The sequence below is a fragment of the Hyperolius riggenbachi genome, chromosome 3, assembly GCF_040937935.1.
Source record: "Hyperolius riggenbachi isolate aHypRig1 chromosome 3, aHypRig1.pri, whole genome shotgun sequence".
Taxonomy (NCBI): Eukaryota; Metazoa; Chordata; class Amphibia; order Anura; family Hyperoliidae; genus Hyperolius; species Hyperolius riggenbachi.
In genome coordinates this window covers 111,943,150-111,967,646 of record NC_090648.1, presented here as the reverse complement: position 1 = coordinate 111,967,646, position 24,497 = coordinate 111,943,150, and the positions used below count along the sequence as shown (strand labels likewise).

The 24,497-nt window shown below is 47.2% G+C and overlaps 1 protein-coding gene across 1 annotated transcript in view; it reads right to left on the bottom strand.

Annotated features, from left to right (window-relative positions):
* Nucleotides 1-572: 572 nt before the first annotated feature.
* NFU1 (NFU1 iron-sulfur cluster scaffold) overlaps nucleotides 573-24,497 on the bottom strand; it is an 83,352-nt gene continuing 59,427 nt past the window's right edge. Inside the window, exon 8 of the mRNA XM_068274804.1 lies at nucleotides 573-890. Coding sequence (XP_068130905.1) covers nucleotides 840-890 — 51 coding nt within the window. The 3' untranslated portion in view covers nucleotides 573-839. The remainder of the gene's footprint in view (nucleotides 891-24,497) is intronic.

The following is a 24,497-nucleotide window of genomic DNA, read 5'->3' as shown; positions in this document are numbered from 1 at the left end:
AAATATATGTAAGTACATACAAATAATAAGTAAGTTTCTTCCAGATTAAAATGAGCCATACATTATTTTTTTCTTATGTTGCTGTCACTTACAGCAGGTAGTAGAAATCTGACAGAACCAAAAGGTTTTGGACTAGCCCATCTCCTCATGGGGGATTCTCAGGGTTTTGTTTATTTTCAAAAGCACTTAGTGAACGGCACTTGCTCCATCTAATTGCCAAAAAAGTGTGGAGCGAGCCGGGAGGCTGGCCAGCATCTTTGTATAAATCCTTTTCAGGGAATGTCTTTATAAAAAATAAAAGCCTTACTGAGAATCCCCCATTAAGAGATGGACTAGTCAAAAACCTGTAGGTTCGGTCAGATTTCTGCTACCTACTGTAAGTGACAGCAACATAGGAGAAAAATAATTTATGGCTCATTTTACTCTGCAAGAAACATGCTTCTTATTTGTATGTATTTACATATATTTTAAATGTTACTATTTTTGTGACAGTGCCCATTTAAGTGAAGAACCCAAAGTCATTGGATAATGAATGCTCAGAAGCAAAAATAACTCATAGCAGTTTTGTAGGGAGCAACATAATTTTATTCTTCTAAAAAGATAAATATAGCAACATACTGTATAACAATAAAGTGACGTATATACTAAACAACCATGAAAAAAGAAAAAAAAAAAAAAAAAAAAGGATATGTGCATTCATGAGGGAAAATCAGTCCTGTCAGTCGTCGTCATGATCCACACAGAATGGAAAGCTGTACAGGAAATACACAGAAAGGCACGCCCCCTCAACACGAGTGTGGCCACAAAGTGCAGGGGGAGGCACAAAGCTGCTAGGATGCTCAGGAAGAAGCCGGCTCTTTTCCAACATCCTCATCATCATCGTCCGTCACCTGCAGAAATAGAGAAGAGGCCAGAAATAATATACTCCTGAGAGGAATACAATGCTGCAATATACACAGAGCTTCTTATCAATCTTTACCACATAAGCTCTATAAATTTCAAGTATTTGAACAAGCAGACAGCTGTGCTCGCTCTGGTGTTCGTTTCATCACTGTTCTGAAGCTTTTGCATGATTTGCTGGGAAAGCTGCCTTACATGGCTCTCAGAAGTCAGGGTCCCCATATATCGCTGTATGGGCAGATTGACCAAGAGACAGAGCTCTAATCTGACTGGAGAGAGATCTGTTGGCTGCCCATATATCGCAGGCCGATTACCAATCGATTTCAGCGAGAAATCTCTGGAAACTTCTGACGCTGCCTCGGATGCCTGCACCGCTTCCTCTGCTGACCCCCAGATGTTAATGTACCCCCCAGGACCAGTGCATTCAACTCTCACCTGGTGCAGCTGCTAGTGTCCAACTGCTTGCCCATTTGTGTCCCACGTGGTTGCCGCGTATAACATATTGTGAGTGTATGATGTCATGTACTATATGCGGCAGTATAGATAGCAGTATTAAGTAGCCCCCCTGTGCAGAGTATTTACGAGCGGAGCATGGTGGAAGAGTTACTGCTCTGCGCCGCTGGGATCTCCCTTAAAGGGAACCCGAGGTGAGAGTAATATGGAGGCTGCCATATTTATTTCCTTTTAAGCAATACCAGTTGCCTTGCTGCCCTGCTGGTCCTCTGCCTCTAATACTTTCAACCCTAGACCCTGAACAAGCATGCAGAGCAGGTTGGGGGGTTTCTGACAATATTGTCAAAACTGCATGCTTGTTTCTGGTGTGATTCAGTTCACTATTGCAGCCAAATAGATCAGCAGGACTGCCAGGCAACTAGTATAGTTTAAAAGGAAATAAATATGGCAGCCTCCATATCACTCTCACCTCGGGTCCACTTTCAGTCTGTCGTAGCTTCTGCTCTGTATGACTCCATCTAGAGGCGTCACATAATGAGCAATGCCACTAGAGGGAGTCGCAGAGAGGAGACGCTGTGAGAAGCTGAAGGGAGATCCCGGCGGCGCCAAGAGGTAACTCTTCCAACATGCTCCAATCGCAAATACACTACACAATGGCTGAGAGGGAGGGGGCACAGACATGCCCTCTGTGCACTGCACCCAGAGGCTCGGCACCTCCTAAGCCTCAGCCCAGCCCAGAACCCCAGCAAGTCAGTACAGATTGGTCTGTTCAAAGCTAGGACTGGGTGAGGCTAAACCCCGCACCACAGTGTGAAGTAGGGTAGACCATGTCAAGAGACAATCTGACTAGAGGGCTGAGAACAATACAGAGTCAGAAGGAAAGTCAAGGTTGGAGGTGGGGCAGGCTAGTTTCAGAAATGATGGACAAGCCCGAGGTTGGTTCAGGCAGAGTTCAGTCATAGCAAGAAACAAGCCAGAGTCAGGGCAGGCGGCAAGCAAAGGATAACCAATACCAGGCCAATGTAAATACAGGGATACAGACTGAGAATACTGTAGAAAGAAAAGGATGACTGGGTCTCCACCTGGGTTTAAGCCACAATGGCTGCGTTTAATAATCCATAGTTTATAAAAAAAAACAAAAAACAATCTTTTCTACTAGAATACAGACTGAGAATAGTCAGACAGATCAGAATCAGGGCTGGCGATACACAATGCTAGGTCAGGCACAACCACTTAAAAGATACGTCAGAAAAAAAAAATGACTTCTACTTACCTGGGGCTTCCTCCAGCCCCTGGCAGCCGATCTGTCCCTCGCCGCAGCTCCGGTGTCCCGGGATCCCCTGTTGGAGATGCCGACCTCGCCAGGTCCGGATCTGTGGTGCACTCATGCAAGCGCAGAAGATCCCAACCTGGCAAGTTTGGCATCTCCAACAGGGGATCCCGGGACACCGGAGCTGCGGCGAGGGACAGATCAGCTGCCAAGGGCTGGAGGAAGCCCCGGGAAAGTAGATCTCTTTTTTTTTCCACCCCTGATGTATCCTGTAAAGAAGCACCTCAAGGACATAAAGTAGAATGTAATACTTTATTCGGTATTTCCAATTTTACATAAATTATACTGGTTACAGAATCAGAAACACTTCCTATACGTATATATTGCTGTATATAAGTATCTAACCACACACTCCAGTGATGTTTAGCTCCTAGGCTATTTACTTCTGCCTCTGGGAGACCAGGTGTGGTTTCTCCTCACTTCAGAACACAGCACACGCATACATTCTGCATTGGTGCACCTTGCCAGCAGTAATGAATTTGGCGACCTGTGATAAATGTAAGCTGACAGGATCAGCACTTGGCATAAGGGGAGGCTGCTTTTTATAGGCAAAGTGTTGTCATTTTGGTGCAACTTTTTGTGCCCCGTGCATGCGCACGCAGAGCCTGACGCCATACACACGGGCACCAAGCCAAGGGCATGAAGCACTGGATGGTTGCACACACTCACAAGGAAACTGGATCGAGACCAGTTGAGACTGACAGTTTCTTCATTTTGAGACCTGACAGGTCTACTTTTCTCCAAGAAGTACATACGCAACAAAGGCAGTGTTTACTTGTAGCTTCCTCAGTGCTATGCAAAGAATATGGCTCAGGCCCAACGGCCACAGTGAGACCAGGAAACAGCCTGATCCCAATCTGTCACACTCTATTTGTATCACTACTGGACATACATATATACACACACAGAAAAACCCCACATATGAAATATGAGGCTGAAGACTTCCGGCTGCTACATTTATCTTAGCAGTGACCAGGCAGCCTTGAGCGAAAGTAAATATACACCAGAATAAAATAAAGGCTGCCTCCTCTCATAAACCAGACTGCCTGGTCTTTCATCACTCCAAACACTTTCCAGCAATAGTCACATGGGACTCTCTGCTAGGCTTGTAGTGCCTGTCCTCTATGGCAGTGTTCCTCAACATTACTACAGCGCGGCTGAGGCCTAGTGCCCGGTTTTTAATGGGTGGGCCTTTTCACTAGTTTCTAATAAATGTAAAAATGTTCACACTGCTAATGTTAATCAATAGGCTTAACCGTCAAACTGGTAAAGCCTAATTAAATTCCTCAATTGAAGAAGGCAACTTCTCATAGCAATCAGCTAAATGTATTCAAATTATAAACATTTACCTTTACTGGACTTTCCAGCTGAAATATTCATTCTGTTGCCTGGCTTGCCTGCACCTCTCCACACAGACAGAGCAGTAGTGTCAGAGCAGCCTCCTGGGATCAGCCCATGGTTTAACATCACTCAACATGCACACTGCTATGCAATGAAGACGTTTTACTTATCAATTAGCAATCTACAAGGTATGGAAGCAGAAAATAAAAACTAAATGAAATGTTGATACTTAACTACCCTTTGCCTTTAACCACTTCACCCCCACAGTCCATTTTACCCTCACCGCCAAGAGCAATTTTCACCTGTCAACGCTCCTCCCATTCATTTGGCCATAACTATTTCACTGCTTCTCCCACCTGAATGATCTGTTTCTTGTTTTTTTTGCCACAAATTAGGCTTTTTGTGGGCGATACTTGTTTTCAGTAATTGCTTAACTACTTTGGCCTCCTGGACGTACTAGCTACGCCCAGGAGGCCATGTGCGCGTCCGCGCGCTCCCGCGGCCGATCGCGTGCGTGCACGCGCGCTCCCTGCTGCGGATCGTTAGCACACAAATCAGTGAATCGGGCTATGGTGCCCGATCACTGATTCCTCTCCCCCGCAGAAAAAGCGTCAGCTTCTCTCAGAAGCTCCGCTTTTTCTGGCTGTTGCGTCCCCCATACGTCCCTCTAAGCGTGTGTTACGCTTAGAGTGACGTCATGTAAACAAACTCATGGCCGCCATCTTGTGGCCAAAAAGTAAAACTACAACTAAAAGTAAAAAAAAAACAACCTTAACACACATTTACATTATTAAACTTCTGTTTACATCCCACCCTCCCAAAAAATACCCAAATAAAATGTTTAATATAAAAAAAAATTACAATAATAAAAAAAAAACATGTAAATATTTACCTAAGGGTCTAAACTTTTTAAATATCAATGTAAAGATGAAATATTTCTATACTTTTTTTATTTTAAACTTGTAAATAGTGATCGATGCAAAAAGGAAAAAATGCACCTTTATTTCCAAATAAAATATTGTCGCCATACATTGTGATAGGGACATAATTTTAACGGTGTAATAACCGGGACATATGGGCAAATACAATACGTGAGTTTTAATTATGGAGGCATGTATTATTTTAAGACTAAAATGGCTGAAAACTGAGAAATAATAAATTTTTTCCGTTTTTCTCTTATTCTTCCTGTTAAAATGCATTTACAGTAAAGTGGCTCTTAGCAAAATGTACCACCCAAAGAAAGCCTAATTGGTGGCGGAAAAAACAAGATATAGATCAGTTAATTCTGATAAGTAGTGATAAAGTTATAGGCTAATGAATGGGAGGTGAACATTGCTCGGATGCATAAAGTGAAAACGACTGAAGGCTGAAGTGGTTAATTTTCTATGCATTTTATAGGGAAAAACAAGGGAAACAGTTTTAAAAAATACACTACTTCCCCAATTCCCTATAGTTGTATAATAAGCAATGCTACTACAAATAAAACCCACACATTTTATTTTCCTGTTAATCCTGGCTATCACATTTAAATTATGTTCCTAGAAGAATGTATGGCGACAATATACTATTTAGAAATAAGGTGTATTTTCTCAGGGTTTTTTTTTTAATACAGTCAAGCCCTTATTTACTAAAATAACAGTAATATACCCTCATGACATACATATATATAAAAAAAAAGCTGAGTCCCTAAGGCAACCATTTATGTTTTTTTTTTTAAATGCTGCTTCAGCTCTGACTTGGGCCATTGCTGTGGGAATCTATGTTCATTGTGGTGGTGGTGTTTGTATATTTGTATTTATGTTTATATGTTGTTGCACTGCACTGATACTCCTGACGACATCTGTTTAGAGTGAAACATGTAGAGTCTATATACAGCACTTTCTAAATATCCTGCACCCTGTCCCTTTGTTTGTTTCCCACCATATGTACTTCCATTAGTCCCTCATTGAGGGAGTAGGATTTTCAGCCGAGTTCAAGTACTCCATTTTTGCTGAGTCTAGTTACCCAGTGGACATGTGTTAGTTGTTCACTGCAGTCAATGCTGACCTTCACCCACTGCTCCCACATGCTGGCACATATTTAGTGTGTTTGTGGACACCAGACTATACAGGGCTCGACAGGCGAATAGCTACACCCCACCAACAGATGAGTGTGTGGGGGGGATCAGCAAAGTCCTTGTCTGGTTGTTCCCTGGTCCTGACCAGTATATATAACCGAGCACTTACAGCTACAGTGTTATGGTTTTTCTGTCTAATGCTCTTGATGCGCTCAGTGTATCCCTTCCTATTGCTGAGACAGACAAGGAATGATCAATAGTCTATTATATCACAAGTAATTGACTTTTAACCCTACAAAAAATCTGTGTGCGCCTGCTGGGTCTCCCCCTTCCCCGGGCCGTGCGGTGTAGCTTCATCTCACCTGTCTGCCACACAGTTCTCTTCTATCTCCACCGAATGCTTCATCACTCCCGAATCCCGGGCACTTGTGTGATGTAACTACAAAGGCCAAACACCAGGGGCACTGCGGCACGTACCTTACATGACCACTAAAGGCCTCTAGTAATTGTGACATCGATAGATCGAAAAATCTGTAGATCGGGAATTGTTTGCAACATCAAATTATTGAATCGGCCAGATATTGTTGAAAAAAAAAATTTGATGTGTATGGCAACCTTCAGGCTGGTTTCACACTGTAGCTTCCACAGCACCTCCAGAAACAGGGAACACTGCGTACTACCACAATGCTTCTGCATCGACGCCCCAAGTCGATGCAGAAGCATTGCGGTAACGTCGTTTTGGACCTGCAACGGGGATGCGGTGAAAATGTCACTTCCGTCGCGCCGTAACGTCAAAGTATGAAAGTCTACATAGACTTTTATTGCACGGCGGGGCGGTGGGTGTAGTAAAAAGCCCGCACCACCTCGGTGTGAAAGGGCCCCCAGAGTTGGTTTCCACTAGCTGCCGGCACCTGAAGTGATGCAAGAATGCACTGATTAGCTGTGCCATACCCAGCTAGGGATTTGGATGCGTGCTGCAGAAATCTGCAGCATGCACCACAGTGCAGGCAGTGCTTCTCCTCCTGACTCGCCTGCAGGGCAACGCTGCCAATTTGGTGCAGATTCTGGCTGCATTCAGCCCTAGTTGAAATGGGCTCTTAAGCTGGGTACACACAATGCAATTTCGCATCCAATCAACAGGTAAAAGGGCCCATACACCTAACGATTTTCCAGCCGATATACAGCAGATTCGATCACTGTGATCGAATCTGCTGTGAAATCGTTGCGCAAAAACGCTGACAGAACGATCGATTTCCATCCGAAATCAATCGTTCCCGTTGATCCGTCCGTGCGAAAGATTTTGCTCGATCGCCGGCGGGTCGGGAGTGCGTCGATAGCGGCGTTCGAATGCCCGACGACGCTAGCGACAATACATTACCTGCTCCGCCCGGTGCGTATCCCCGCTGTCACCGCTGCTCCTTGTCCGTGCTCGGCTCCTCCAGCTTCACTGAACTTCCTGTCCCAGCAGGAAGTTTAAACAGTAGAACGCCCTCTACTGTTTAAACTTTCCCGGCAGGAAGTTCAGTGAAGCTGGAACACATGCAGGCCGGATTAGGTAATGTATGCGGGGGCCCAGGGGGTGACGGCAGCTCCACAGATTGTGATCGGTTTCATGCTGAAATCGATTCACAATCTGTTTGCAGTAAAGGCAGCCATACGATCCCTCTCTGATCAGAGAGGGATCTATCTGTTGGTCGGATCTGATGGCAAATCGACCAGTACCAGTACCAGTACCTTAAACTGACAGGAAGTTGCATCGTTTGTACATGTCCAAACTGTTCCCTCTTGATAAGATGATCGATTATCCTGTTCTGAAAATCGATACTGTTATCGAACAGGAGCAGACCGAACATGACAGAAATAATCATCCCATCCCATCGGATGGTAAACAGCATTGTGTGTACCCGGCATTATAGAGCCTGTATAGCAGACTAAACATACAACCATCAGATAACAACCAGGCCAATCACTGTTTTTCCACAACAACAATGCAGCCCAGCAGAGTAGATTGCTGTCATACCTTTCCAGCATTTGTGGTCAGCAAGGATGAAGGAGGGTGTGACCAGATATACTGGCTCAATTGGAGATGAGTAACGCAATTGGCCGGCCTGACGTATGTTGCAACATGAGGAATTGAGAATCTCCGTAGTCACACATGGAAGCATTTTCAGAGCAATGTCTCAACACCGTGACACACTCTGCTTTTGGTGCGTATTAGGGGCTGTTTGTTTTATGACACATGTTCACACCCTGTCTGTGCCACTAATAGGCATTATAAATGGTGTGCCACTAAAGGCCCATACACACAGTATACATTTGTCTGTAGTTGCGAGGCAGCGACAGACAAGAGACAACAGCATATTTATGGCAGCGACAATTGGAGTTCATGACAGTTGAACAGACGTGACAACAGAAAGAGTGAAGACACGATGGAAGCGGTCTGCCACAGACTACGTATAGTAGTAGTACTATGGTAGCGACTCTGCTGTCTGTAGAAAACTTTCGTACACAGGACACCAACAGACTATTATGGCCCATACTCACGGGCAGCAAAAGTGGCCTGTCGCCAGCACACGTGAGCGTGTGGGCGACAAGCCGGCGACAGCTCCTCGCCAGGTCCCTCCGCGTACACACGCGGAAGAGGGACCAGCGGTGCGACGGAAGCTGTCGCCGACGTTCCTCCTCCCCCCGCCGGAAGCTCCGTATACCTCAATGGAGGTTGCTGTTGCTAGTCCGCGTACTCACGCGGACTAGAGACAGTTGCGGCGGAGACTGTCGCCAGGCGATTGAAACTTTCAATCGCCCGGCGACATCAGTGACGGGCGACAGTTCGGGGTGCGCACTCGTGCGACGGCCCATACTCACGGGCGACCTGTCGCCGCAACACGCGCTCGCCGCGTGTTGAGGTGACAATTGTAGCCCGTATGGGCCATAAGCGACGGCTTGTGAGACAAAAGTCACAAGAGATTCACCAGCTGAATCGCCCAAACATGGTTGTGTCTGCAGACAGTCTTTGTCTCTTGCCATGTCCACAACAAAAAACCGTCACATGAACCGTCCCTCAACAAGTGTCTGTACAGACATTTGTACGGCGTGTGTATGGGCCTTAAAGAGACACTGAAGCGAAAAAAATATATGATATAATGAATTGGTTGTGTACTATGAATAATTACTAGAAGATTAGCAGCAAAGAAAATATTCTCATATTTTTATTTTTTAGGTATATAGTGTTTTTTCTAACATTGCATCATCCTATAATATGTGCAGATTACACAACACTCAGCATTCAAATTGAGTCTTTCAGAGCAGTCTGTGAAGTAATGAACTCTCCTCTAGCAGAGGAAAAGTAAACAGTTCAATTACAGTTGAGATAATAAAAGTCAGATAACAGCCCTCTCCACCACTTAAGTTAGTCGGAGAGCTTAATAGCTTTTTTGCATAGAGATAACAACTGGAGTTTCTCAACTCTTCCTGTACTGGAAACAATTAGACTGATGTATCTGATCTTAATGTTTTTTTCTTAGCTGTACTACACATACAAATCATAATATCATCATTTTTTTTCGCTTCAGTGTCTCTTTAATAGGCATTATAAATGGCTCTTACATGGATCCTAGCGCTGGAGGAACGCAGCAGCCAATGAGAAGTCATTACACTCAGAGCCAGGCTTTTGTAAGACATAAAGCCCCCCATACACTGTATGATTGTATATTCCAGGAATATTAGATTTCTATGTAAAAACAAATACAGTACAAATGCTTGTTGGATAATCAGTCACTTGCATGATTTGTATCACCATTATTGCCATATTAATGAAGTGTCCTTGACAATCATAAAAGGACAGAGTATTTTAATTTTTGTAATGATTCTAAAGGTACCCATACACTACGTCGATTTCTTGTCGATATACAGCAGATTTGATCACCAGGACCACTGGGATCGAATGTGCTGTGAAATCGTTAACGCCAGCGTTGACTTGATCGACTGATTTCCATCTAAAATCGATCAATTCAGTTGATCTGTCCAGGCGGAAAATTTCGCTTGATCGCCGGCGTGTCGATAGCTTGTCGTTAGCGGTGTTCAATTCTGCGACGACCGACGCAGCAATACTATCACCTGTTCGTTGGCGCGAGTCCCCGTATCCGTGCAGCCCCTTTCTCCGGCTGGCCTTCTCCATCTCCTCTTCACTTCCTGTCCCGTCCTGTGAGAAGGTGAAGATCAAACAGTAGAGTGAAGAGGAGACGGAGAAGAAGACCAGCTGAAGAAAGGGACAGCAAGGGACACGGGGACTCGCGCCAGCAGACAGGTAATATCATTGCTGGTGGCCGGGGGAGCAAGAAAGGCGGGAGGTCTGGGGGCGGTGAGGTAGCTCCACAGGTTGTGAATTGATTTCATGCTGAAATCGATTCAAAATCTGTGTGCAGTGTATGGGCAGCCAATAGATCCCTCTGTGATCAGAATCGATTAGAGAGGGATATATCTGTTGGTCGATCTGGTGGCAATCAACCAGTGTATGGCAGCCATAAATGTAAAGCAAACCTGTGAGTTTAAAGTTAACCTGCAATGAGAAAAACAGCCCATGGGGGATACTTACCTCGGTAGGGGGAAGCCTCTGGATCCTAATGAGGCTTCACCTGTCCTCCTCCGTCCTGGCAATCCAGCGCTGGAAGCCCACAAAATATAATATTTACCTACTGCAAACCAGTGGAGGCACACTAGCAGCTTTCCCATCGGGCTCAGGCGGAAATAGCAGAGTTCGATCGGTTCCACTCTACTGCACAGGCAACTCGCGCCTGTGCAGTAGAGCGGACCCAATCAAACCCAGCTATTTTTGCCAAAGCCCATTGGAAAGCCGCTACTGTGCTGAATCCCGATAGGTAAATATTGCCGCGCCAGTGCAGTGCTTGTCGGGGCGATTTTCAGGGGATCTCCAAGGCTACAGAGAACGGGGAAGCCACGTGAGGATCCTGAGGCCTCCCCCTTCTGAGGTAAGTACCCCATAGGTGCACTTTTTTTTTATTACAGGTGTACTTTAAATTGGAGAAAAATACTGAATATGCAAAATCGACGGATGTATCGATCGAAACACGATCCAACATGTTGGAAATAATTTAATCGATCCCATTGATCCCGCAAATCGAACGGGAAATCGCAACGTGTGTACCCAGCATTACAGAAAATCTAACATAAAATTGTATGGTGTATTCCCAGCATAAATCCTGAGTGGGGACTGGTCTAATCTCCCCACCTGCCTACATAGTGGTTACCTGGAAGGTAACCCAGATCTGTGAGTATTATTCTTACATTTGTACATTTTTTCACCCAAATTTTCCAGTACATACTGCACCATATCGGGCTCTCGGTGTCTCCCTCCCTTAATTTTTTTGGGGGGCAGGAGGGGTCGCAACATAAGAGGAGAGCATGGCACAAATCAGCGGGGAAGGGGGACAATCCCCCCCGCCCCTCCCCTCATCTCGGGGCTCTCCTCTCAGTGCTCTCCCTCCTGCAATCATTAGTGACAGCGGGCAGCAGCAGGCTGAACACATACCTCCATCGCACCAGAGGTTCCGATCAGTAAGTGCTTCATGTTACTTCCTGTGGAAGTAGCATGAAGCTCTTAGAGATCGGAGACCTCCGGATTTTTTTTTTTTTTGCAGGGGGGCCTGGGGATTTCTAGTTACGCCCCTGCCAGAGATCTTCTGAACAGGCTATCACTCTCACTGTTCACACGCTAGATAGCACAAGCAGCCCTGGCTGGTCATCCTAACCGAGATCCATTAAGTGCAGGCATGGGCAAACTTGGCCCTCCAGCTGTTACGGAACTACAAGTCCCACAATCACAATGCATTGCAGAAGTCTGACAGCCACAGTCATGACTCATAAAGGCAAATGCATTGTGGGACTTGTAGTTCCATAACAGTTGGAGGGCCAAGTTTGCCCATGCCTGATCTAGTGTGTGTACAAGACTTAACTGTACGGGTTGAGCAAGACATTATTAAGTTAAATGTCCCAACAAGCTTTATTTTTGTTAAAGGGTACCCGTAAAAAAAAAAAAAACACTAAAGTGGACCTGAACTCTTGCACAGAACACAAGAAAAACAGAGAGAAATGCACCGTGTGTTTTTTCGAGTAGAGCCTGTCTAATTCCCCCTCAGCTTCAAGTAATCACAAGTGTAATTTGATCTCTCAGCTGTGTCAGCACAAACATTCAGCAGTCCTCGGCAGACACAGCTAATATATGAACACAGGATGTTAACCCTATATCTGCTTCCATGAAAGCAGAAAGTAGACACTGCAGATTTATTGCAGGAGTTCTGTAGGCTGTAACAAAGACAATTTAAAAGGTTATTTTGCTGTTGCTTATCTTTTAGAGCAAAGAGGAAGTTCTAAGTTCAGGTCCGCTGTAAGTTAATCAAGAACTTTAGTGTGCCGACATGCAATAACTGGATCCAATAACACAAGTCAGTGAATCAGCCATAATTACACTGTGCTTATTCACAGCTGCATCACCCATTATTCATGTATTCATTTTCACTTGTAGAACATGAAAGCATGTGAAAATGGGATAACACTGTGGAGATGTGTATTCAATTGTGCTCTGTTATGTTTACGTCTTTGTAAGTAATAATTCTACTATACTGAATTGTGAAACATACATAAATAAATAAAAAGCAGGTATTTTGCTGTAGTAAACAGCATAAATGGACCCTAAAGAATATACAGCCACATACCTATTTCTGTAATTATAATGTCAATTACAACTAGTATTACCAGAAAATCCTGTTCCTAATGTAACTTGTATAGCCAAGCTGAGATTTCCTGTGAAGGAATGTGAGTGCAAGAGAGACACCTAGAGCCAAGAGTGTGAATTACAGCACAACAAAAATGTAACTAATGGCCTGGGTTACAGAAACACAAGCTGAAAAGAAAAATGCAATATACCTGCAAATCCAACTAATTTCCAAAAACACCAGTTCACCCCCAAGTCCTAGAAACCCACCCGATCGCACTTGTTGAACTATAAGCCGGTCTATTACTGCTCAGGTGAGATCACTGGCTACAAGATGCGCACAGGAAGGTGGGGCAGGTCAGTGCTAGTGTTGGGCGAACATCTAGATGTTCGGGTTCGGGCCGAACAGGCCGAACATGGCCGCGATGTTCGGGTGTTCGACCCGAACTCCGAACATAATGGAAGTCAATGGGGACCCGAACTTTTGTGGTTTGTAAAGCCTCCTTACATGCTACATACCCCAAATTTACAGGGTATGTGCACCTTGGGAGTGGGTACAAGAGGAAAAAAAATTTAGCAAAAAGAGCTTATAGTTTTTGAAAAAATCGATTTTAAAGTTTCAAAGGGAAAACTGTCTTTTAAATGCGTGAAATGTCTGTTTTCTTTGCACAGGTAACATGTTTTTTGTCGGCATGCAGTCATAAATGTAATACATATAAGAGGTTCCAGGAAAAGGGACCGGTAACGCTAACCCAGCAGCAGCAGACGTGATGGAACAGGAGCAGGCGCAGGAGGAGAAGGCCACGCTTTGTGAGACACAACAACCCAGGCCTTGCATGAGGGCAAGAAGCGTGCGGATAGCAGGCTTTGTACCGCCATGCAGTCATAAATGTAATAAAGATAAGTGGTTCAATAAACAGGGACCACGCGGCAACGCTAACCCAGCAGCAGCAGACGTGATGGAACAGGAGCAGGCGCAGGAGGAGAAGGCCACGCTTTGTGAGACACAACAACCCAGGCCTTGCATGAGGGCAAGAAGCGTGCGGATAGCATGCTTTGTACCGCCATGCAGTCATAAATGTAATAAAGATAAGTGGTTCAATAAACAGGGACCACGCGGCAACGCTAACCCAGCAGCAGCAGACGTGATGGAACAAGAGCAGGCGCAGGAGGAGAAGGCCACGCTTTGTGAGACACAACAACCCAGGCCTTGCATGTGGACAAAAAGCGTGCGGATATAGCAGCAATGCTTTTTGCCGCCATGCAGTCATAAATGTAATACAGATGAGAGGTTCAATAAACAGGGCCCGGAAACGCAACACCATCCCAGATGTTCATTGGTCATGTTACTTGGTTGGGGTCCTGGAGTGTTGCGTAGTCATTTCCAATCCAGGATTGATTCATTTTAATTTGAGTCAGACGGTCTGCATTTTCTGTAGAGAGGCGGATACGCCGATCTGTGACGATGCCTCCGGCAGCACTGAAACAGCGTTCCGACATAACGCTGGCTGCCGGGCAAGCCAGCACCTCTATTGCGTACATTGCCAGTTCGTGCCAGGTGTCTAGCTTCGATACCCAATAGTTGAAGGGTGCAGATGGATGGTTCGACACAGCTACGCCATCTGACATGTAGTCCTTGACCATCTTCTCCAGGCGATCGGTGTTGGAGGTGGATCTGCACGCTTGCTGTTCAGTGGGCTGCGGCTGCATGGGTGTCAGAAAATGTTCCCACTCCAAGGACACTGCCGATACCATTCCCTTTTGGGTACTAGCTGCGGCTTGCGTTGTTTGCTGCCCTCCTGGTCGTCCTGGGTTTGCGGAAGTCAGTCTGTCTGCGTACAACTGGCTAGAGGAGGGGGAGGATGTCAATCTCCTCTCTAAAGTCTCCACAAGGGCCTGCTGGTATTCTTCCATTTTGACCTGTCTGACTCTTTCTTCAAGCAGTTTTGGAACATTGTGTTTGTACCGTGGATCCAGAAGGGTATAAACCCAGCAATTGGTGTTGTCCAGAATGCGCACAATGCGTGGGTCACGTTCAATGCAGTCTAGCATGAATTGAGCCATGTGTGCCAGAGTCCTACCAGAATCCTCATCATCCTCTTGTGAGCGTTGTGATAGTTGTTGTGATGCATCATAGTCGTCACCTTCCTCCTGGTCTGCTTCTGCTGACCATTCGCGTTGAATTGTGGAAGTCCAACGTGCACCGCTCTGGCCCTCGTCAGTGGTGGCATGAAATTCCTGCTCCAACTCCAGCTGTTCCTCCTCCTCTTCTTCGTCATAGCTGCTGGGGCCAGCGTTCCCTGAGGCGGATGGCCTGATGTTGGTACCATCACGCTGATCGTTTTCTCCTTCAGATTCCCCCAGTTGCATCATGACAGCTGTTTCCTTGATTTTTAACATCGACCTCTTCAGTAAACACAGCAGTGGTATGGTAATGCTGACTGAAGAGTTGTCACTGCTCACAAGCAACGTGGATTGCTCAAAATTTTGGAGGACTTGGCAGAGGTCCAACATGTTGGCCCAATCGGATCCACAGAAGCTTGGCAGCTGGCCGGATGCGCCTCGGTACTGCGCCGTCATGTACTGGACCACTGCACTCTTCTGCTCGCAAAAGCGGTCTAGCATGTGCAGCGTAGAATTCCAGCGCGTAGGGACATCACACAGCAAGCGATGGTGGGGGAGATTGAAGCGCTCCTGCATCTTGGCGAGTGCCCCCGAAGCAGTACTGGAATTTCTACAATGTTTGGACACTCGACGCACCTTCAACAGCAGATCGGGCACGCCTGGGTATGTCCTCAGGAATCGCTGAACTACTAGGTTCATCACGTGCGCCAGGCAAGGGATGTGTGTCAGCTTAGCCAACCTTAAAGCGCGAATGAGATTACTCCCATTATCACACACAACCATGCCCGGTTTCAGGTCCAGCGGTGCCAGCCACAAATCCGTCTGTTCCTTTATTCCCCTCCAAATTTCCTCCCCTGTGTGCTGCTTATCCCCAAGGCAGATTAGCTTCAGCAACGCTTGCTGACGCATGCCAACAGCTGTGCTGCACTGCTTCCACGATCCTACTGCTGCTGGGTTAGCGTTTCCGGATGAGGTACAGCTTTGAGATGCGTTGGAGGAGAAGGAGTCAGAGAGGTAGGTGCTGCTGTTATCCAGTGGGAGGGACGGCGGTGCAGCTGTTTGTGGTGTGGGCAACACCCGTGCCGTAGCAGGTGAGGAATCGCTGCCAGGCTCCACAAGGTTCACCCAGTGCGCGGTAAGGGAGATGTATCGACCCTGGCCGAACGCACTCGTCCAGGTGTCAGTGGTGAGGTGAACCTTGCAGGCAACGGCATTCTTCAAGCTTCGGGTTATTTTGCTGACCACGTGCTCATGCAACTCAGGCACTGCAGAGCGTGCAAAGTGGTAGCGGCTGGGAACCACGTAACGTGGGATGGCCACTGACATCATGCCCTTGAAGCTGTTTGTCTCCACCAATCGATATGGCAGCATTTCGCAGGCCAGAAGCTTGGCTATGCTGGCTGTTACTGCCACGGCCCGGGGGTCATTTGCTGGCAATTTCCTCTTGCGCTCAAACATCTCCGACACAGACAACTGAACCGTAGCGCTGCACACGGAAGGGCTGTTGGTTGTTGTGTTTGATGAACACTGGGAGACCTCAAGAGCACTACTCCGGAAAGTGACAGTGTCAGCGTCGTCTGATGTTTGTGAATGTTGTGAACCACGCAATGGCTGGGCTACTGCTGCTGCTGAGGCGGGTCTGGTGGTGAGTCTGGTGAACCCAAGGGAGGCAGTGTTGTTTCTGGTACCCTGTCCTGACGCGTTTGCCCAAAGAGTGGGATGTTTGGATAGCATGTGACGGCTCATGCTGGTGGTGGAGAGGTTGTTAATATTTTTCCCCCTGCTCAGGCGGGTCTTGCACACCTTGCAAATCGCCATGGTAACATCCTCAGTGCAGTCTTCAAAGAAAGCCCAGACTTTGGAGCACCTGCCTCCTTGCTGGCGATTTCTGTTTGCTCCTCTTTTGCCTCTCACTTGAACTTCCACGCTTGTGGTGCCTGAAATTGCGCGCCGCCTACCTTGTGGCACAAGGCGAACTCGTGCAGCAGTGTGTTCTTCAACAGACTCATCTGTGCTGCTGCTACGACGGCGATGTTCTCGTTCACAAACAAAATCTGGGTCTCTGTCCACATTGTCCATACCCTCCTCTTCCATCTCCTCAAACTCGTCATATGTCATTGTGGGCCACCGCCGTGGAGTAGAGCTCCCCACAACAACCTCTGCGCAGCACACTCCAACGTCGTCTTCCAGATCTTGTCGGCCGACCTCCTGCAATTGCAACCCCTCCTGCCCAAATTGCTCTGGGATTTGGGTTTCCGAGTCCTCTTCGGACTCGCCTTGTATTTCAGTGCGCGGTGCATTTCCCACAGTTAACGGTTGTGAATCCAGGCACAACATTTCTGGCTGTTCCTCCCTTGACCTTTGAAAGGTGGAAGTTTGTTGGGCTGGGAATAGCTCCTGCGAATACCCCATTGTGTCCTGAGGTAATTCATCGGACTGGTTATCTGGCAGTTGTGTGCGTGGTGTCGCTGCCGGTTGTGTCAGCTTTGTGCCCACTGGCTCCTTGTAACTGGCTGAGGACTCGGACCTCGTGCGTGATGTGCTGGTGCTGCTTAACCCACTGCTGGACGCTTGAGAGGTCATCCAAGTAATTATCTGGTCCTGTTCTTTTGGATTTGTGAGGGTTGTTGTCCTGGACAACATGGGCGGTATTGAGTGGGTTTTCTTGGGTGCTCCCCTGTGGCCTGTACGTGAACCGTCAGGGGAAACACCTCTTCCCTTGCCCCTCCCTCTTTCACCGGATTTCTTCCTCATTTCACTTATCCTTACAGTACACGCTGACTGGCAGCAGTACAGTGGCAGTACAGAAATGCTATACAGTACCACAGCAGCGACACAGAGCACAATGCTATACAGTGACGGGTGAGCGGTGTACCACTATTCCCAGCAGCGACACAGAGCACAATGCTATACAGTGACGGGTGAGCGGTGTACCACTATTCCCAGCAGACACAGAACAGTACACAGAATGCTATATAGTGTGGCTGAACGAGCGGTGTACCACTATTCCCAGCAGACACAGAACAGTACACAGAATGCTATATAGTGTGGCTGAACGAGCGGTGTACTACTGTTCCCAGCAGACACAGAACAGTACACAGAATGCTATATAGTGTGGCTGAACGAGCGGTGTACCACTGTTCCCAGCAGACACAGAACAGTACACAGAATGCTATATAGTGTGGCTGAACGAGCGGTGTACCACTGTTCCCAGCAGACACAGAACAGTACACAGAATGCTATATAGTGTGGCTGAACGAGCGGTGTACTACTGTTCCCAGCAGACACAGAACAGTACACAGAATGCTATATAGTGTGGCTGAACGAGCGGTGTACTACTGTTCCCAGCAGACACAGAACAGTACACAGAATGCTATATAGTGTGGCTGAACGAGCGGTGTACCACTGTTCCCAGCAGACACAGAACAGTACACAGAATGCTATATAGTGTGGCTGAACGAGCGGTGTACTACTGTTCCCAGCAGACACAGAACAGTACACAGAATGCTATATAGTGTGGCTGAACGAGCGGTGTACTACTGTTCCCAGCAGACACAGAACAGTACACAGAATGCTATATAGTGTGGCTGAACGAGCGGTGTACCACTGTTCCCAGCAGACACAGAACAGTACACAGAATGCTATATAGTGTGGCTGAACGAGCGGTGTACTACTGTTCCCAGCAGACACAGAACAGTACACAGAATGCTATATAGTGTGGCTGAACGAGCGGTGTACCACTGTTCCCAGCAGACACAGAACAGTACACAGAATGCTATATAGTGTGGCTGAACGAGCGGTGTACCACTGTTCCCAGCAGACACAGAACAGTACACAGAATGCTATATAGTGTGGCTGAACGAGCGGTGTACCACTGTTCCCAGCAGACACAGAACAGTACACAGAATGCTATATAGTGTGGCTGAACGAGCGGTGTACTACTGTTCCCAGCAGACACAGAACAGTACACAGAATGCTATATAGTGTGGCTGAACGAGCGGTGTACTACTGTTCCCAGCAGACACAGAACAGTACACAGAATGCTATATAGTGTGGCTGAACGAGCGGTGTACTACTGTTCCCAGCAGACACAGAACAGTACACAGAATGCTATATAGTGTGGCTGAACGAGCGGTGTACTACTGTTCCCAGCAGACACAGAACAGTACACAGAATGCTATATAGTGTGGCTGAACGAGCGGTGTACTACTGTTCCCAGCAGACACAGAACAGTACACAGAATGCTATATAGTGTGGCTGAACGAGCGGTGTACTACTGTTCCCAGCAGCGACACACAATGACTGGGGGGGACCCTGGCTAGCGTGGCTGGAGCGCGAACTACCCTGCCTGCCTACCCAAAGCTAAACCCACAGACAAATGGCGGAGATATGACGTGGTTCGGGTATTTATTTACCCGAACCACGTGACAGTTCGGCCAATCAGAGCGCGTTCGGGTCCGAACCACGTGACCCGTTCGGCCAATCACAGCGCTAGCCGAACGTTCGGGGAACGTTCGGCCATGCGCTCTTAGTTCGGCCATATGGCCGAACGGTTTGGCCGAGCACCGTCAGGTGTTCGGCCGAACTCGAACATCACCCGAACAGGGTGATGTTCTGCAGAACCCGAACAGTGGCGAACACTGTTCGCCCAACACTAGTCAGTGCATAAAATAAAGGGGAAAATCAACAGCGATAAAATCAAGATGATGTCATAATCCTTCACAGTTGTAGCAAGATGCAAAAGGTTCTGCCTGGAGTCAGGCAGGGTACACACTTTACTGTTTTCGTACGCGTTTTCTGCACAGAAAAATTGAGAAGTTGTGGGGTGGGTGGGGTGCAGATGGGCTTACCTAGCGGTGGCAGCATCTGGGGGGCTTGTCTGTGCCCTGCCCCTCACCAAGATCATGCAATTTGCACCACAGGTAAGTAAATTCACAAAGGTAGGGAATCTATCTTTTGGAAGGGGGGCAGCATGGGTGGTCCCCCCCCCCCAAGCACCGGCCATGTCCGGGGGGTGTTCCGGCCATGTTCTCTCACTCCCCCCTCCCTGAGGGGCAGTTGTGGTGCTCGCGGGCAATGGATGGCTTGTGGGGTTGTCTGCGCTGCGCTGGGGATACAAGGAGGCCTACACACGGCACCCCTGTTGAGATGCAATGTATATTGCATGGGCCAGCTCCTGCAGGAAGCGCAGGTGGATAGTTTTAGATCCTGCATATTCTGGTGGGCGATTGCAACATGCAAACGCTTTGCCATTTTAATTAGTCAGTTGACTTTAGGCAGCCAGTATTTAAGTCAGGAGTTGACTGGTCAGAGCACACATCCCTTTTTCTTGTGCAGCAAAAAACTGAGAACTCATGTTAATCAATGGGCTAGTTCACACTTAGGCTCCCTGCACACTGCAAATCCGTTTTGCGATTCCGATTCCGTTTTTCCCTGAATGAAAAACAGAGGAAAAAACGCAGCATGCCGTAATGATTAAAAATCAGAATCGGATGTAAAAGACGATTGAAAATCGGAATCGCATGCAGTGTGCAGGGAGCCTTAATGTGTTTTTTGGGCACAGAAAAATAACGGACATTCTGCAGGATAATTCTACACATTGAGTTTTCTCTATCAATTGCATTAGCTGCTGTAAAAAAGACACACGCGTTTTCCTGCATAGAAACACACTTGGTGTGCAGAAAAACGCGCGCAGAAAACCGAAAGACATGAGTGTTCCCTGCCTCACACTTTTTTTCATTGACCAAAAGGTTTTATTGGAAAGAATAACAAGAAACGGTACAAAAGAAACAGCTCTTGTCCAACATGAGCTTACTGTATAAAAGACAAATTGCTTATTGAGTAACACTTTTAAATGTAAAAATATTATCCCGACTCACATTCCGAATGGCACGTCAGCCTTCAGTATTTTTTCACCTTATGCATCCGAGCAATATTCACCTTCCATTCATTTGTCCATAACTTTATCACCGCTTATCACAATGAAATTATCTATATCTGTTTTTTTCCGCCACCAATTAAGCTTTCTTTGGGTGGTACATTTTGCTAAGAATTATTTTTTTCTAATTGCATTTTAACGGGAATATTAAGAAAAAAAATGGAAAAAAATAATTATTTCTCAGTTTTCGCCATTATAGTTTTAAAATACTACATGCTATCATAATTAAAGGGACCCTGAGCAGTGAAAATAAACAAAATCAGTACTTACCTGGGGCTTTCTCCAGCCCACTGTAGGTCGGGAGGTCCCCCTGCATCCTCCTGGCTCCGGTCCCGCTGTGCAATTAATCACCGGCGACACCCGGGCCGAGTATCGGGCTGAGACCTCCTTATCGGTGACGCTCGTCGTCATCACGTCGGCCGCTACGCGTCATCACGGTGGCTGGCGTGACAGTACTGCGCATGCACGGTTTTCTAACTCTAAACTGCACATGCGCAGTACTGTCACGCCAGCCGGCGTGATGACAAGCGCCACCGATAAGGGAGTACCAGCCCGACACTCGGCCCGGGTGTCGCCGGTGATGGATTGCACAGCGGGACCGGGAGAGGAGCCAGGAGGATGCTGGGGGACATACCGACCTACGGTGGGCTGGAGAAAGCCCCAGGTAAGTACCGATTTTTTTTTGTTTTAACTGCTCAGGGTCCCTTTAAAACCCACGTTATTTTTTTGCCCATTTGTCCCGGTTATTACACCATTTAAAATTATGTCCCTATCACATTGTATGGCACCAATATTTTATTTGGAAATAAAGGTGCATTTTTTCAGTTTTGCGTCCATCACTATTTAAAAGCTTATAATTTAAAAAATAATAGTAATATACCCTCTTGACATGTATATTAAAAAGTTCAGACCCTTAGGTAACTATTTATGTTTTTGTATTTTTTTTTAATTAATTTTATTTGGGTATTTTTGGGAGAGTATGGGAGGTAAACAGTTAATTTTAAATGTAATTGTATGTAGATGCAGTTTTACTATTTGGCCACAGGATGGCCTCATTCTTTTTTTCCACCCTGTAAGCATGCGATCACGCTTACAGGAAGTGAAGGGAGGACATGAAACTTTTTTTCTTCAGAAAGGTCGCGGCTTCTCATAGAAGCCGTCGGTCTTTCTAACGGGGACTTAGATCAATGAATGGGAACACCGTTCCCATTAATTGATCTCCAGGCTAACAGGCAATGGCACGGGAGCCCACGCAATCGGCCACGGTAGCACGCAGCAGCAGCAGCCTTTTGGACGTAACTACTACATCCAAAAGGATTAAAGAGAGCCTGAGGTGGGCTCAAAGAAAAAAAAAAAAAAGAAAGTAGGCTACCTGATCCGCAGGGCTGAGTGGATCAGGTAGCCGCAAAAACCACCGCTCCCGGGGTCCACTTGCATGACCCCTGGGTCACGACGCTGCGCTGAGAGAGTGTGCTGTCTCTCATAGCATACAGGGAGGCGGGGGAGCAGCAGGAGTCGCTGCCAGGGGAGAGAGCTGCCCAATGGCAGCTCAGGAAACTCTGTAAGAACGCGCCTGGCGGGCGTTTTAAACATGCAATTCCTCTCCCCTCCATTTACCTCCGAGTTAGCTACAAATCTTGTTGCTAAACTCGGGGGGCTACAGCGCGGCAGTAGGGGGCAGAGAGCAGAGGTTGGGGGGGGGGGGGGGGGGGGGACAGAGCCATGTTATTAGGCAAAGAACATGGTTCTGTGTCCCATCTGCTCCCCGAAGATCGACCTCAGGTTCTCTTTAATTGGTTAAAGTGTACCTGATATAAATAAATAGAAAAGTTTTATACATACCTGGGACTATGGGAGCGCAGCCAGGCAGCACATGTGCAGTACGCCCCAAATAGCTAGGAGAATGGGGCATCTACCAGAGCATCTAGATGGCAGAGGACGGCGAGGAACCAATTAGCCTGAAGGGGGCTGGAGAAAGCCCCAGGTATGTATAATATGTTTCTATTTATTTATCTCAGGTTCTCTTTAAATTTGTCTTTTTGACTTTTATCTCTGCTATAAACAGAGTTTTAACCTCTTGAGGACTGCAGGGCTAAACCCCCGAAGTGAGCAGGCCATTTTTAGTAAAATTGGCCACTGCAGCTTTAACCTCCCTGGCGGTTTATTTATTTTGCCAGGGAGGCTGCGGGAGGGTTTTTTTTAAATTAAAAAAAAAATATTTCATGCAGCCAACTGAAAGTTGGCTGCATGAAAGCCCACTAGAGGGCGCTCCTGAACCGTACTTTCGATCGCCTCCGGCGATCGAAAGTAACAAGATAGGCCGCAATGAGCGGCCTATCTTGTTTCGCTTTCCTCGTCGCCATGGCGACGAGCGGAGTGACGTCATGGACGTCAGTCGACGTCCTGACGTCAGAGCCGCCCGATCCAGCCCCTAGCGCCGGCCGGAACTGTTTGTTCCGGCTGCGCTGGGCTCGGGCGGCTGGGGGGACCCTCTTTCGCCGCTGCACGCGGCGGATCGCCGCGGAGCGGCGGCGATCGGGCAGCACACGCGGCTGGCAAAGTGCCGGCTGCGTGTGCTGCTTTTTGCAGAATGAAAATCGGTCCAGCAGGGCCTGAGCGGCGACCTCCGGCGGCATACCCCGAGCTCAGCTCGGGATTACCGCCAAGGAGGTTAAGGCCAAGCAGCAGGGCCGCACAATACAGCACACAAGTGATCCCCCCCCCCTTTTCTCCCCACCAACAGAGCTCTCTGTTGGTGGGGTCTGATCGCTCCCCCCCATGTTTATTTTTTTTTTTAATAAATATTTGTCAGTTTTTTTTTATAAAAAAACCCTGTTTCTTTAAGTTTCTTCCCTCTCTCCCTCCCCACAGACAGCCAATTGCTTCTGCCTATGAGAGCCGATCACTCTCTTGTCCCCCAGGAGGACAGCCGTGTGACACGGCTGTCCCCAGTACAGCTCCGCCCCCCAAGCAGGAGATGTGCGCGCAGCCTGCGCACGATCTCCTGCAAAACAGAGCCCCAGGACTTTACGCCAATCTGCGTTAGGCGGTCCTGGGGCTGCCGCCGCTGCCATGCCCATCGGCGTGACGCGGTCGGCAAGAGGTTAATTATTAGTATTTATATAGCATCAACATCTTCTGCAGTGCAGTACAGAGTACATAGTCTTGTCACTTACCTGTCCCTCAGAGGGGCTCACAATCTAATCCTACCATAGTCATATGTCTATGTATACAGTGGGTTGCAAAAGTATTCGGCCCCCTTGAAATTTTCCACATTTTGTCACATTACTGCCACAAACATGAATCAATTTTATTGGAATTCCACGTGAAAGACCAATACAAAGTGGTGTACACGTGAGAAGTGGAACGAAAATCATACATCATTCCAAACATTTTTTACAAATAAATAACTGCAACGTGGGGTGTGCATAATTATTCAGCCCCCTGAGTAAATACTTTGTAGAACCACCTTTTGCTGCAATTACAGCTGGCAGTCTTTTAGGGTATGTCTCTACCAGCTTTGCACATCTAGAGACTGCAATCCTTGCCCATTCTTCTTTGCAAAACAGCTCCAGCTCAGTCAGATTAGATGGACAGCGTTTGTGAACAGCAGTTTTCAGATCTT